The following is a 13,944-nucleotide window of genomic DNA, read 5'->3' on the forward strand; positions in this document are numbered from 1 at the left end:
GGATTCCTCGTCACCAGAGACCCATGCCTAAGTCCAGTCGTCCTCGGTACCCAAGGGCTCAACCTATGGGGAATGAGGGCTGGTATTGGTGAAGGTCCAATTGGGTTTCCGCACCAGCCAGTTCCGCCTACTGATGATGAGGACCTGCAGGGGTTCCTCTGCAGGTAGCGCCAACTTCGCCTCAGCCAAGGGTCCACTTCTCAACAGTTTCTGTGCTATGTAGCTTTCTAAATCCAGACTGGAAATGGTCCACAACTGTATTTTTCTCAACAAAATCAATTAGCTGAGATTGCACCACATTTTCATTTATTTTAGTCAAATAAAGCAATGATGAAATGAGTCTACAATTAGTAATTATTTGTGGATCAACATTTTTTTTTACATAAGGAGCCACACAGCTTTTTTTAATGAATCAGGAAGAATACCACTAGCAAGCAGTGACAGATTGAAGATTTTGCTGCCCTTAGGTACTGTTGTGCTGTGGATCCCCTCCCCCTTTTCCTGAGTATGGTTGAACAACAGAGATTAAGTTTAAGACACAGACCCAAAGTTTCCTGTGGCAGCTTGAGGGTAGACTCCATGGCAAAAATATGAAAATTCTGAAAAACATTGACAAAGATTTCTATCTTTTATATTACATTATAAATCCTGCATGTTTTTATAATTTATTTTTCTTTTATTAGATGATGAAAAGGAATCTCAAGAATCAGTGCAGGGAAGATCTCTCAGTGATGGGGAGAGGAGGAGAAGGGGAGAGGACCAGGGATGAAAAGAGGAGAAGGTGAGAGGACGAAGGATGGAGAGAGGGAGGACCAGCATTGGGTAAAAATTGGGGTGACATTAGGAATTTGGGATGGGAGAAAAGGAGAGAGAGGGAAGGAAGCTCTAGAATTGATGAAGGGCAGGATCTGGATATGGAAATTGAGAGCTGTTCCTGTACATACCAAGAGCAGTCCAGACCAGTGGGTTATGCACTGCCACCAGCAGATGGAGTCAGAGAGCAAAGCTGCGAGGCATTGGTATCCCAAGTGTGCCACCTGCAGCTCATCAGTATTTTTCTGACTCCAGCAGATGGCCTTATCTTCTCTAAGTGCCCCCTTTAACCCCTCGATCATCTAACGGTCCAACTGCCTCCCTCACAGGCTTTCTGCTTCTGATATTTTATAAAAAGTTTTTACTGTGAGTTTTTGCCTCTATGGCCAACTTCTTTTCAAATTCTCTCTTAGCTTGTCTTATCAATGTCTTACATTCATCTTGCTTATCAGTATTTATCGATACCCAAGCAAAGTATAATTGACAAAAAAACATCTAATTCCTGAAAACATGGGCGAACAGGAAAAAACTCCTTCAAGGATCCGAAACAAACGACCCCAATACCTGAAAATCAGGTTTGAACCACGGTTCATAACAAAAACCAAAATATTATAGAATCTTTCTGATAGATTCCCTATGTACAGCAGCTAACCGTTAGGTAAATCAGTCTTTTGGCAGTAGCACCCGGGCGGGTTCCTGGACTGATCTGTGGTATTACAGGAATGGAAATTAGCAGGTAATAACCAATTTTCCTTTTCCTGTACATACCCAGATCAGTCCAGACCAGTGGGATGTACCAAAGCCACATTACACTGGGCGGGAACCCGAAAGACTTGCTTGCAAGACACTCTCCCCAAAAAGCGCTTGGTCTGGATCCCTAACATCCAGACGATAATGCCTTGTGAAGGTATGCAGGGAAGACCAGACTGCGGCTCTACAATCTCCTCAGGCGACAACAACTGATACTCCGCCTAAGAAGCCGCTTGTGCTCTCATCAAATGAGCTTTCAACCAGTCAGGATGGGGCGACCCTTCCCAATGTAGGCCAAGCAAATTGTTTCCTTCAGCCAGCGAGCCAAGGATACCTTTTCACCCTTCTTGGACCTCCAAAGAGCACAAAAAGGTGATCCGATTTTCCCAAAAGAGTTAGTGACCTTCAAATACCGAAGGAGAACCTAGCAGACATCTAACAGATGAAGATCTCTTCCCATAGTGGGGTCACGAGCCCAATCAGGGAATCTGGGTAACTCCACGGACTGATTAACATGAAAAGCAGATACCACTTTTGGCAAAAAGGAAGGTACCGTGTGCAGGGACACCCTATCAGCCGAGATGTGAAGGAAGGGATCCCTACAAGAAAGAGCCTGCAATTCTGAAATATGCCTCGCAGAACAGATGGCCACCAAGAACACCGTCTTCAAGGTGAGGTCCTTTAAGGAAGCGTGTCCCAGAGGCTCAAAAGGGGGATCATGAAGCGCCCTCAACACCAGAATGAGATCCCACTCCGGGCATAACTTATGAAGAGGAGGAGGAAGGTGCTTCACCCCTTTCAGGAAACAGACAATGTCCATGTGGCTGGATAGAGGCTTGCCACCTACCCACCCTAGGAGAATCCCAGGGCCGAAACCTGAACACGCAGGGAACTATAAGCCAAACCTTTAGAAAATCCCTGCTGCAAAAACCCCAAGACCTGAGGAATGGCCCCCGACAATGGCACTACACCCTGCTGGTCACACCAGACTTCAAATACCTTCCACACTCGAGCGTATGCCGTGAAATCGAGGGCCATCTGGACTGAAGCAGGGTGGAAATCACCTGTTCCGAATAACCTTTCATCCATAACCACCACCTCAAACACCAGGCTGCGAGAGAGAAGTGATCCTCCTGATCTGAAAAAATGGGCCCTTGTCACAGGAGGTTCGGCAAATGAGCTAGGCATAGCGGACTGTCTGTCGCCAACCGTACCAGGTCTGCAAACCACAGCTGCCGCGGCCACTCCGGTGCCACCAGAATTACCGAATCGAGATGGTCCTCAGGGGCTATGGAGGAAAGGCATACAGGAGGATTCCAGTTGACTACTTGCAGACTAGGGCGTCTACTCCTACTGCCCTACTGGTGGTCGTGTATACCAGCAGCTCTGTGTGAGACGGATTTTTTCTTGCTCCCTGAGGTGCTACGTTCAGTGTCTGGGCCATCCCCCATGTAGAGCCGGGCAAACAGGGGGTTAGTTACCCCTGGCAATGCTAGCCCATCGCGGAAAGATTAAATGATTTCTTTTCTTCGGTGTTTACTGAAGAGGATGTTGGGGAGGTACCCGTACTGGAGAAGGTTTTCACGGGTAATGATTCAGATGGACTGAACGAAATCACAGTGCAACCTAGAAGATGTGGTAGACCTGATTGATAAACTGAAGAGTAGAAAATCACCTGGACCGGATGGTATACACCCTCTGCCAGGCCTGCAAGCTCCCAAGGCCAACAACAGGATGATGTTGGATGTTGAATAGTCCTCCGACCATTCCGAGCCCTTTCGGACCTGCCGCTTGGATCGGCATGGAGCAGCAGGCCTGGCCTGAGTCGAGGGGCTGACGGGCCTTGCCACGAAGACATGACAGCAGGATCGATGCAACGGCATCGCGGACGAGGACTTGACACCAAGGCTGATGCAGACGGCATCAGAGACGAAGGCTGGCACAAGACAAGACACCAAGGTAGCTGAAGACATGACACCAGGGTCGATGCAATGGCATCACAGACGGAAGACATGACACCAAGGATGATGCGAAGACATCATGGACCAATGGTCGATGCGACGGACATCCCGGACCAGGGTTGATGCGACGACATCAAGCACAAGACTTGAACATGATACAAGAGTGATTGCAATGGCATCCAGGAGAGACAAGAACTTGACCAAAGTCCAGACGAGATGAGCAGCTGGGCGGAAGGGACATTGGCACTGTTCTCTCAGGGCGCCCTACTCAGTTCACCTGTGGAACTGAGTCGCGGACACCCTGTCCCCACTGCGCGCCCTACACAGCCTGAGGAGGCCTGGTTACGGACCACGCTGAGAATGAGACAAGCGCAGGGAAGGATCCAGTCGAAGCAGAACTCCAACGATGAAGCCTGATGTCGTCCGAAACTCCACCAATGGCTGGCAGGACATGGACGGCTCAGGAGCACAGGACACCAGTCCACCTGCAGGCTAGTCCATGCTCGGGCAAGACATCATCCGAGGGACCACCGGGCCTACAGGACCAAAAGGCTCAGGAGCGCTGAAGACAAAGACACAGGAGCAGGACACTCAAGGAACTTGGAACATCAGGAAGCAGAAGACCAAGACAAGACACCAGGACACCTGACTGGGGACCTCAGGCAACGAAGACATGGCATGACATGACGAGAAGAACGAAGAACTCCATGGAGAAGACGAAGAAGACCTGATGGAGCTCTGGCAGGCAGGAGCCTCCAGAGTGAAGTAACTCCGGATGCAAGGCGAAGACTGAATGACGGAGCCAGCCCTTTTATAGGGCAGGTACAGGAAGTCCCATTAAAGGTGGGGCCAGCACACTTTCCTGTGTCTGGCCCTTTAAATGTAGCAGAGAGACGCGGCCGAGTGCTTAGAGGAAGCAGGAGAGTTGTGCAGGACCGCGGACAGCGGCCTGCACTGACGTACAGCAAGCAGAAAGCAGGGCTGGCCTGAGACACAGGCCCTGATGACGGCAGCGGCTCGGCTGCTGCAGGAAGCCCCAGGGGTGGCTACAGCTGCTACTCGGGCCCGGGGATGCGGCCTCCATGCCGCGAGATGAAGGACAGCGTCGGCGGCAGTTCCGTGCCTGCAGAGGGAATGCTGAAGGTCCGTGGCTCCAGCTGCTGCAAGAAGGATAACAGGGGCGGACTCCGGGTCGCATGAGCAACTCCAGTCTGTGGCTCCAAGCCGTGCAGAAGGCCCGACATCCGCAGCACCAGCCTCATCAGGCAGAAGAAAAGCAGCAACGGTGAGTGCCCCGCGAGCAGGGCAATTCATAACACTAGGAAAAGTAAAAAAGTCATGGAATAGGTGGCGATGTCCCTTTTTGTGGATTACAAACTGGCTAAAAGACAAGAAACAGAGAGTAGGATTAAATGGACAATTTTCTCAGTGGAAGGGAGTGGGCAGTGGAGTGCCTCAGGGATCTGTACTGGGACCCTTACTTTTCAATATATTTATAAATGATCTGGAAAGAAATACGACGAGTGATGTAATCAAATTTGCAGATGATACAAAATTATTCAGAGTAGTTAAATCACAAGCAGATTGTGATAAATTGCAGGAGACCTTGTGAGGCTGGAAATGGAAAATGGATCTAAATGGCACATGAAATTTAATGTGGACAACTGCAAGGTGATGCATATAGGGAAAATAACCCATGCTATAGTTACACAATGTTAGGTTCCATATTAGGTGCTACTACCCAAGAAAGAGATCTAGGCGTCATAGTGGATAACACATGAAATCATCGGTTCAGTGTGCTGCGGCAGTCAAAAAAGCAAACAGAATGTTGGGAATTATTAGGAAGGGAATGGTGAATAAAACGGAAAATGTCATAATGCCTCTGTATCGCTCTATGTTGAGACTGCACCTTGAATATTGTGTACAATTCTGGTCGCCGCATCTCAAAAAAGATATAATTGCGATGGAGAAGGTACAGAGAAGGGCTACCAAAATGATAAAGGGAATGGAACAGCTCCCCTATGAGGAAAGACTAAAGAGGTTAGGACTTTTCAGCTTGGAGAAGAGACGGCTGAGGGGGGGATATGGATATGATAGAGGTGTTTAAATCATGAGAGGTCTAGAACGGGTAGATGTGAATCGTTTTTTTACTCTTTCGGATAATAGAAAGACTAGGGGGCACTCCATGAAGTTAGCATGTGGCACATTTAAAACTAATCGGAGAAAGTTGTTTTTCACTCAACGCATAATTAAACTCTGGAATTGTTGCCAGAGGATGTGGTTAGTGCAGTTAGTATAGCTGTGTTTAAAAAGGATTGGATAAGTTCTTGGCTGAGAAGTCCATTACCTGCTATTAATTAAGTTGACTTACATAATTACCACCGCTATTACTAGCAACAGTAAACATGGAATAGACTTAGTTTTTGGGTACTTGCCAGGTTCTTATGGCCTGGATTGGCCACTGTTGGAAATAGGATGCTGGGCTTGATGGACCCTTGGTCTGACCCAGTATGGCATGTTCTTATGTTCTTAAGGGTTAAGTGAACAATTGGACATATTTATCTTGGCCAGAATACTAGAGATTTTGCTTTTGGACATAGGTTTAAATGATTCTCATATTTCGGAAGTTACATTCAGCCGCAGATGATTGTATGTTTGAGGGCTGTATGTATGTGTAAATTAAATAAATAAATAAACCCAGCGTTCGTGGCTGGTTCTTACCTGCTAATTTTCGTTCATGTAATACCACAGGTCAGTCCGGGATCCCGCCCAGGTTCTACTGCTGAAGGCTCTATACTTAGCATTTATGCACATAAAACATGATTTATGCCTATTGTTTTGTGAAGAAAATGGTTGTGCACACAAAACATAAAGTTTGGGGTATAAAACTTTATGTTAAGCTCAGGCTTGTGGACCCTTGGGCCGATGAGAGGATGGAATAACCTTGCGGAGGTCCCGTAGGTTCTCTCATTGGGTGGCGAGGCAGAACAGAAGAGGAGCGCAGCTGCCCTCGGCTCTGGAGGCGGAGACTGCAGACAGATGAAGAGCCTAGAAGAGGAGCTGAATCTTCACCCCTGAAAGTCTTGCGGTCCCCCCCAGGAGGAGCCTGTAGGGTCCCAGACCGCTGGGACTTAGGTGGACCCCGAGGAGTCGCGGTATCGGTGCAAGGGCTAACTGGAGCTTCACCCTGGATGTATGCGGTCCTCCCAGGAGGAGCCCGTAGGGACCCAGACCGCTGGGACTTAGGCGGGCCCTTGGAGACGGAGTCCAAGAGGGGTTCAAGATCAGGTGCCAGAGAGTCGTCACTTACTAGGCCGAGGTCACACACCGAGGGATCAACGCTTGCCAGTCCGAGGTCACACCAAAGAATTACTGCTTGCCAATCCGAGTCACACACCAGAGAAGTACTGAAGCCAATCCAAAGTCAGGAACCGGGAAGACCAAGCTGAAACAGGAACAGGGATCCAAGCTCAAGAACTCACCAAGGTAAGCAGACAAGACAACGCTGGAGGACGTTGCCAAGTCAGAGAATGAGCAGAGGAAGCTCCCTTAAATACTTCCTCTGCTCAGGCTGATCCAGGACAGGTGAGGTTGTTAAAGGGACCAGGTCCCTTTAAATTGGTGAAGGGAGCGCGGCCTCACGCCTCAATATGGCAGCCCCATCTTTGATTTCCTCCGCGGAGGAAATGACTGCAGAACGGCATGGGGGCAGAGCAGGGACGGCTCTCCCCACGATGGTCAGGCTGGGGGCCCGCGCCGTGGCACCGCGCACCCGGTCAGGGGTTTCCCCAGAGGCTGCCGTGGAGGGTCGCTGCCGCGGCCGAGATAGGGGACCGCGGTCGTGGCCTGCAACGACCACGGGACACAACACTTTATGCACACATCAGAATTACTAATCTAGTTGTAAACCTTTACAATTATTTTAACTTGTGCATGTAGCATTCAACACAATACAATTAAATGCTCACTGAGAAAAATAAGAAAAAAATGAAAATATGAGCACTATTTATTAAAAAGACATCTTTGGGTTCAGGTACACTATAGACTCAGGAGTGATTTTCTGCCAGCTCATGCCAGGTTGCTGACCTGGAACCTTTCTGAATTTGCTTCCTTTTCCCCACTGCGGCTCGAATAATGTGAAGGCCACTGCTGGCCCTGACACAGTAATTTTTTTTTTATATCTTTAAAAGAAACGACCATGGGACTCTAGATGAGGATGACTGGAAAGACATATGGAGCTCGACTCTCAAATGCAATAAAGTTCGGGAATTGTTTCAATTGCTACATAGAACATATTGATTTCCCCTGTTCTTTTCCAAATTTAGCACATCAAGCCCCCTATCTTGCACGGGTATATGAATCCACCTCTTATTTTCATATGTGGTGGGGACTGTCTAATAGCTGGCAACATTTGGCAGTAGGTCAAGATGCTAACTGGCTAAATACTGGGTCAACTTTTTCAATTTAATGTATCTTTGTGGCTATTGGAAAATGGGTTGATGCAACTTTGAATTAATCTGCAAAGCTCAAATTACCATCGCTTATTTTTGGAAGTGGACTCCTTTGATAAGTCACTGGAAGTCAATAGTAGCTGATATAGCCATTATGGAAAAGCTCTCCCTCTCCTCCACAAAGAAGAGACCTATGAAAACATCTGGAAAAGATACTGAGAGTGGAGACAATATACTGAGTGATATACCTCTGTGTTATCTGATCTCGATTCAAGTGTCTTTATAGTCTTCGTTTACATGCTGTTGTTAAATTGATTATGATATGATAATATATTCTATGCTATGCTTAATTCATTGCAACAATACATGACATCTGCGATGTCATGTATTGTTGCATCCTAAAATAAAGTCATATAAAATAAAATAAGGATATATAAAAAAACGACCACGGTATAGATCCATTTGTAAAGCTTTCGCTTAGAGGAAAAAAGTTTGGCAAACTTCATGCCCTTCCTGGGGCAACGACAGTAAAAACTACTTTTCCCAGAGGCCTTTGCCTGTTTCTGGGAGCCTCGCGATAGCTGTAGGTTGCCTTGGTGCCTATGCACCGCTTCTGCCTACGTCCGCCGTTAGGTTCAGGCTTCTGACCGGCCCGAGCGAGACGTCGCGTGACAGCAACAGCCGGAAAGCTGTCAGTCGAAGGGAGAGGCGCCAAATCTTTGTGTGGGGGCCGAGCCTCATGGAAAACGAGGCGACGGGCAGTTAGGGTCAAAGCTCCCCGGAGCGGCGGAGGGGTATGGAGAGCCTCTTCTGCCTCGAGCTGCTCGTGGAATCCGTCTGCATCGAACGTGGCCTGCTGCAGACGGAGAATGAAACATGCGCGCCGCAGCTGTGCGCGGCCTTCCGTCTCTTGGACTTTCCCACGCTGCTGGTCTACCCTCCCAAAGCCCTGGACGCAGCGCTCGAGACCCCGCGCGCGCCGCCACCACCGCCGCAGCAGCAGCTAATGCGCGTGCCTTTCGGCCGGGGCAAGTCGTGCATCTTCCGCATGTGTGCGCGGACGCTCCGCGCGCACCTGAGCCGCGCACCGCTGTACGCCATGCTGCTGCAGTTGGGGGGTCCACTTCCGCGCCTGCTAGGCAGCGCCCCCTTGTGTCTGGCCGGTGTTGCCGAGCACAGGGGGGCGCATGTTCTGTGCGACCTCATGGGGCGCGAGGTGGGGCGGCTTGCCCTCGCTTACAGGCTGCTAAGTCTGGGAGGCAGTCTGCTACCACACTTGCCGCCGAGCCGGGGCCTGCAGCTGGCGTGCGGCGAGGGGCGAGCCCCTGCCGGGGAGGTGGGGACTGGAGTAGCGGGGCCCGGGAGTGTGCATCCCGCCGCGGACAGCGTGGTCCTGCAGCCACTCCATGAAGAAGGACAGGAGCCGCAGCTGCTAGTGATCTCAGAGGGTGAAGCGGCTGCGCCGCTATGCAAAGCCTCCGTCTCCACCCAAACGCGGCAGCAGCTCCCGGGGAATCCCAGCAAAAGCCTTTCAGTGACAGGCCACAAAGCGGATCTAGAGATCGAAGCTAACGTGATTTGTCCGCCTCCTCTTTTCTACTACTCTGCCGCCCCAGAGCCCAAGAAGGAGCTGCCTGTGCGACAGAAAGCTGTTGTTGACGAAGCACAGCCTATACTGGTGGAAGAGCTCGTTTCAGAAGAAGAATGCCAAGTAGACTCAGTGAATCCAACTCCTGCTAGGTCTGACAAACGAGTTAAATCACGGTCTCGGCAGACTCACTCCGATCGCCTTGATTGGAAAAATACTGTAAGACAGTTGCCATTGCTCAATGCGTTATTGGTGGAGCTCTCACTCTTAAACAGTCAGCCAGTGGCAGATCACACTTGTGTCCACCCCCAGCTGGCATGGTTATACAGAAATGTGGATAAGGAAGCCTCCAGAGCTCCTCCCAGAAACCAGTCTAAAATACCGACAGAAACTGACAAATTAGAGTTCCCAGAGAAAGATAAAAGATCATCCAGTCCTAAACTCAAAACCCCAGATGTTTTGAAACTGGAAACATCACCTTCACAAAAAGAAACTAAGAAAGTTACAGACCCTGACAAAAACAGTAAGACCAAAGACTATGGGCATTCAACCAAAAAACTATTCTATGGACTAACAATACTCTAAGACTGAGGTTACAGCAGACAAATCCAGATATGTTAATTCTACATGAACGTAGAGAGCAGTACAGGAAGAAACAAGTGGAAATGCTGAATGTGAAGAAAAATAGGAATAGAGGCATCTTATCAAAAGAGAAGCGCTCTAAACGTTCTCTGGAACACATGCAATCATGTAGGCCTGGCAGTGGTGGAATTTCATATCAAAAGAGTTCCTTTGATGAGAATATCAAAACTCTAATACAAAGTGGTGTGGAAAATGAGTACCATGAAAGTAAAAACGAAATAAAATCTCTCCCTCAAGAACTTGCTGCTGAACATGCTGTGCAGGATCATATTGAAAATGCTGTGAGTAATAATCCACTGGAAGATAATACGAACTTGGGCTCACTGGAAAAATCCCAAATTGACCCTGAATATTGCAGAGAAGATAAGATAGAAAGTAGGGTGTTGCTGCCACAGTCTGTAGCACAGGACTATGATGTGAAGAGTGTTGGTGCCAAGGAGAACATAAATACCTTTCATCATACCGTCAACAGGAACGTCAGTTCAGTTGGTTGTAAAGAGAATTCAAATGCTAGTTTGCCAAGCAGCCCTGAAGTCATGTATTCGGATGATTTTGTTGCGAGCCAAGAATGTACAAGAGACTCAGATGATGGCACTAGTCCCGATTATACTGGCAGATACTCAGAACCCCTTGACAGCTTCCCAAAGTCTGAAGTCAACTCAAAAGAAAATCCATCCGGTAGCGATTCAGAATCCAGCATGCAAATACATTCGGAAAAAAGTGTGAGAACTGCCAGCATTTCTGCCCCTCTCCCAGTACCTTCAACTGCATCTCCAATTCAGTCTTTTAATAGAACCCACAAGTTAAAAAATAAGCACCAAGGTTTGGCTGCAGCTGTGACTGTAACCAATGAGAATTTCTCACCGGAAAGATCATTTGTTGAGCAGCAAGGACAACAAAGAGACAAAACCAACCCTAGTAATATACCAGCTGACGAGGGAAACAATATTCAGGTTAGCACAATGCCTGGTCTCAAGTGTGAAAATGATGAGCTGGAGTCTGATGAAAGCTTATCAATAAGGACATCTCAGATCAGCTCCTATTTGCCCTCCAATATTTCTGACTTTGAACTAAGTGCTCTTGGGAGTACTGAATCGGATCATGCTGGAGAAGGAAAGGCACAAAGTGGACTTAGTACACTGGATATTTCTAACCAGTATAAACATATAACTGAACTTGTAATAAACCAGCTTCCTGGATATACATTGTAGTTAACTAAATATCTTCTTAGCATTCGTCATCAGCTATGTATTTCTCAAAGTATTGAGGTAGTTTTGTTATTGATTGTTGACTAAATTTGATTGTTTTTCTTGTTGCAGAATGCATGTGTGTTTTGCAACTGTAGGCCTTCTTGAGAAGGCAATAACCTGTGGCAATAAAATAGATGTAGAAAATTCCAGTATTTGGAACCACTACATATTTTTTCTTGTTCCTAGACTTAGCACTGATAGAAAAGTAAAGCAGAATTATTTGTGTGCTGCCTGTTAATTCCCAAGATTTTTTTGTGCAGGCTGTGACCGAAGATCAGACTCTTGGCTGAAATGTGTACAATGTGCTCCTTTAGTACTAGAAAAAGATTTTTTAGAAAACTAATTTGGCAGTTAAAATCATCAAGATCACATTTTCATTCTGATTTCATTTCTGAGATATTAATCTTGAAAGACTTGGAAAGCACCTTTTACTTGGTCCAGGACTTCCCAAACCTGACATGATGGACCCCCACAACCTGCTTGGTTTTTAGGCTATCTATAAGGAATATGCATCAGATAAATTTGCATCTACCATGTCTTCCACATAGGCAAAGTTTATATTTTGCTTATTCATTGTGAATAGCCTGAAAACATGACTGGTTGTAGGGTCACCAAGACAGTTAAGAAAGCTCTGGCTTAGCTGTATTAAGCATCTGAGTAAAGGCACCACTTTGCTGAATTTCATCTGAACCTATGCGACTATCAAATAAATAAATGCATAGCATGGACAAGTGGACTTTGGGCTAGCTGAGTGCTGGTACCATGGGGAGGGACCTGAGTTTGATTCCAGGCTCAGGACTTCCACTCCCTAGGTCTGTCAGGGCTGTGGATGCATCAGAGGCAGCGCTTTCAGCCCTAAGGGAAGAGGGAGTCGCTGCATAATGGTAACGTTTAGGGCCCATATTTATAAGGTTTGAGAAGAATGTTGCAGGGAGTAGACTAAAGTTAGTGGGGAGGGGATATAAAATAAGTGAAAATTCCCTGGGTGGTTGTGAATGAAGGTTCTTGGCATCAGATCCCAGTTCTGGTCTGAGCTGGAAGCTCAAAGGAGCAGGAGGAAACTGCCAGGTTAAAAGAAAGATACTGGGCAAAGGTGATTAAAAATGCACATGGCTAAAATGAAAGGTAAACACCTTTTAATCATAGTAAAAAAAAAATGGATAAAGCACTCAATATTTATAAATGATCTGGAAAAGGGATCAATGAAGCAAGATGATCAAATTTGCAGATGACAATTATTCAGTGTAGTTAAATCACAAGTCAGTTGTGAGGAATTGCAAGCGGACATTGGGAGACTGGGTGTCTAAATGGCAGATGAAATTTAATGTGGATAAGTGCAAAGTGAAGTATATAGAGAAGAACAATTCAGAGTATAGGTACATAATGCTGGGTTCCGTATTAGGAATCGCCACCCAGGAAAAAGATGTTGGGAGTCCTTGTGGAAAATACATTGAAATCCTCGCTCCAGTATATGGCAGTGGTCAAAAAAGCAAATAGAATATTAGATATTATTAGGAAGGGAATGGAAAATAAAACGCAAGATATGCCTCTGTTTTTTTACAAAAAAGATATAGCGGAAGCAAAAAAGGTACAGGAAAGGGGACCGAAATTATAAAGGAGATAGAATGGCTCCCGTATGAAACAGATTAGGGCTCTTCAGCTTGTAGAAGAGTCAACTGAGAGGAGATATGATAGAAGTCTACAAAATCATGAGTGAAGTAGAATGGGTAAACGGGGAACAGTTGTTTACTCTTTCAACTAGGACTAGGATTAAGGGACCCTCCAAGAAGCTAATAGGTAATACTGTCTCCTGTTTGTTTTCAAAGTATTTTTTCACCAAGGACACAATAAAACTGCAGAATTTGCTGCCAGAGGATATGGTGAAAGTAGTTAGCATAGCTGGGTTTATAAAGGGTTTGGACAAGTTCCTGGAGGAAAAGTCAATAAATCATTAAAGATGTAGACTTAGGAAAGCCATTGCTTTATCCCATGTTATGAGTAAGAAGAATTGGATCTTTTCTTTGGGATCTTGCCAGGTACTTGTGACCTGGGTTGGCCACTGTTGCAGATGGGATACTGGGTTTGATGGACTTTTGGTCTGACCCAGTATGGTTTTTCTTATGTTCTTATTATTGCTTGGAAAGAGAGTTGCAAAGAGGAGAGACTGTAGAGAGAACAGGGAGGAAAAGGAGAAAGAGAAAAAGGTGCATAGCAGAGAAGAGTAAAGGCAGGAGGGAGAATAGGGGAAAGTGGAAGTCAGCAGAGAGGAGGGGAAGGAGTGCAATAGAGAGGAGGAAAGGGAAGAGTGGATGAATACCAGCAGAGGAGATATTTAGGAAAGGTGGAGGAGAAGGGGAAAAGAGTGGAAGGAGCAGAAGACATCATGGGGATCTGGAGTGTTAGGACATTTCCAAAATGGAGCCATAGCTTATGGAATAGAAGTTGAGTGAATCTGTGTTATGGGTTGGGCTAGGGGGGAGGAGGAGAAG

General features: G+C 46.8%; 1 protein-coding gene across 1 annotated transcript; it reads left to right on the forward strand.

Moving 5' to 3' along the window:
* Window positions 1–8,572: 8,572 nt before the first annotated feature.
* On the forward strand, window positions 8,573–11,607 carry MAP10 (microtubule associated protein 10). Its single transcript, XM_029593865.1, is given in 2 exon segments — window positions 8,573–10,134; window positions 10,137–11,607. Coding segments are annotated over 2 exon segments (2,643 nt in total). The 5' UTR covers window positions 8,573–8,771; the 3' UTR covers window positions 11,417–11,607.
* The last annotated feature ends 2,337 nt before the right edge of the window (window positions 11,608–13,944 follow it).

The sequence above is a fragment of the Rhinatrema bivittatum genome, chromosome 3, assembly GCF_901001135.1.
Source record: "Rhinatrema bivittatum chromosome 3, aRhiBiv1.1, whole genome shotgun sequence".
Taxonomy (NCBI): domain Eukaryota; kingdom Metazoa; phylum Chordata; class Amphibia; order Gymnophiona; family Rhinatrematidae; genus Rhinatrema; species Rhinatrema bivittatum.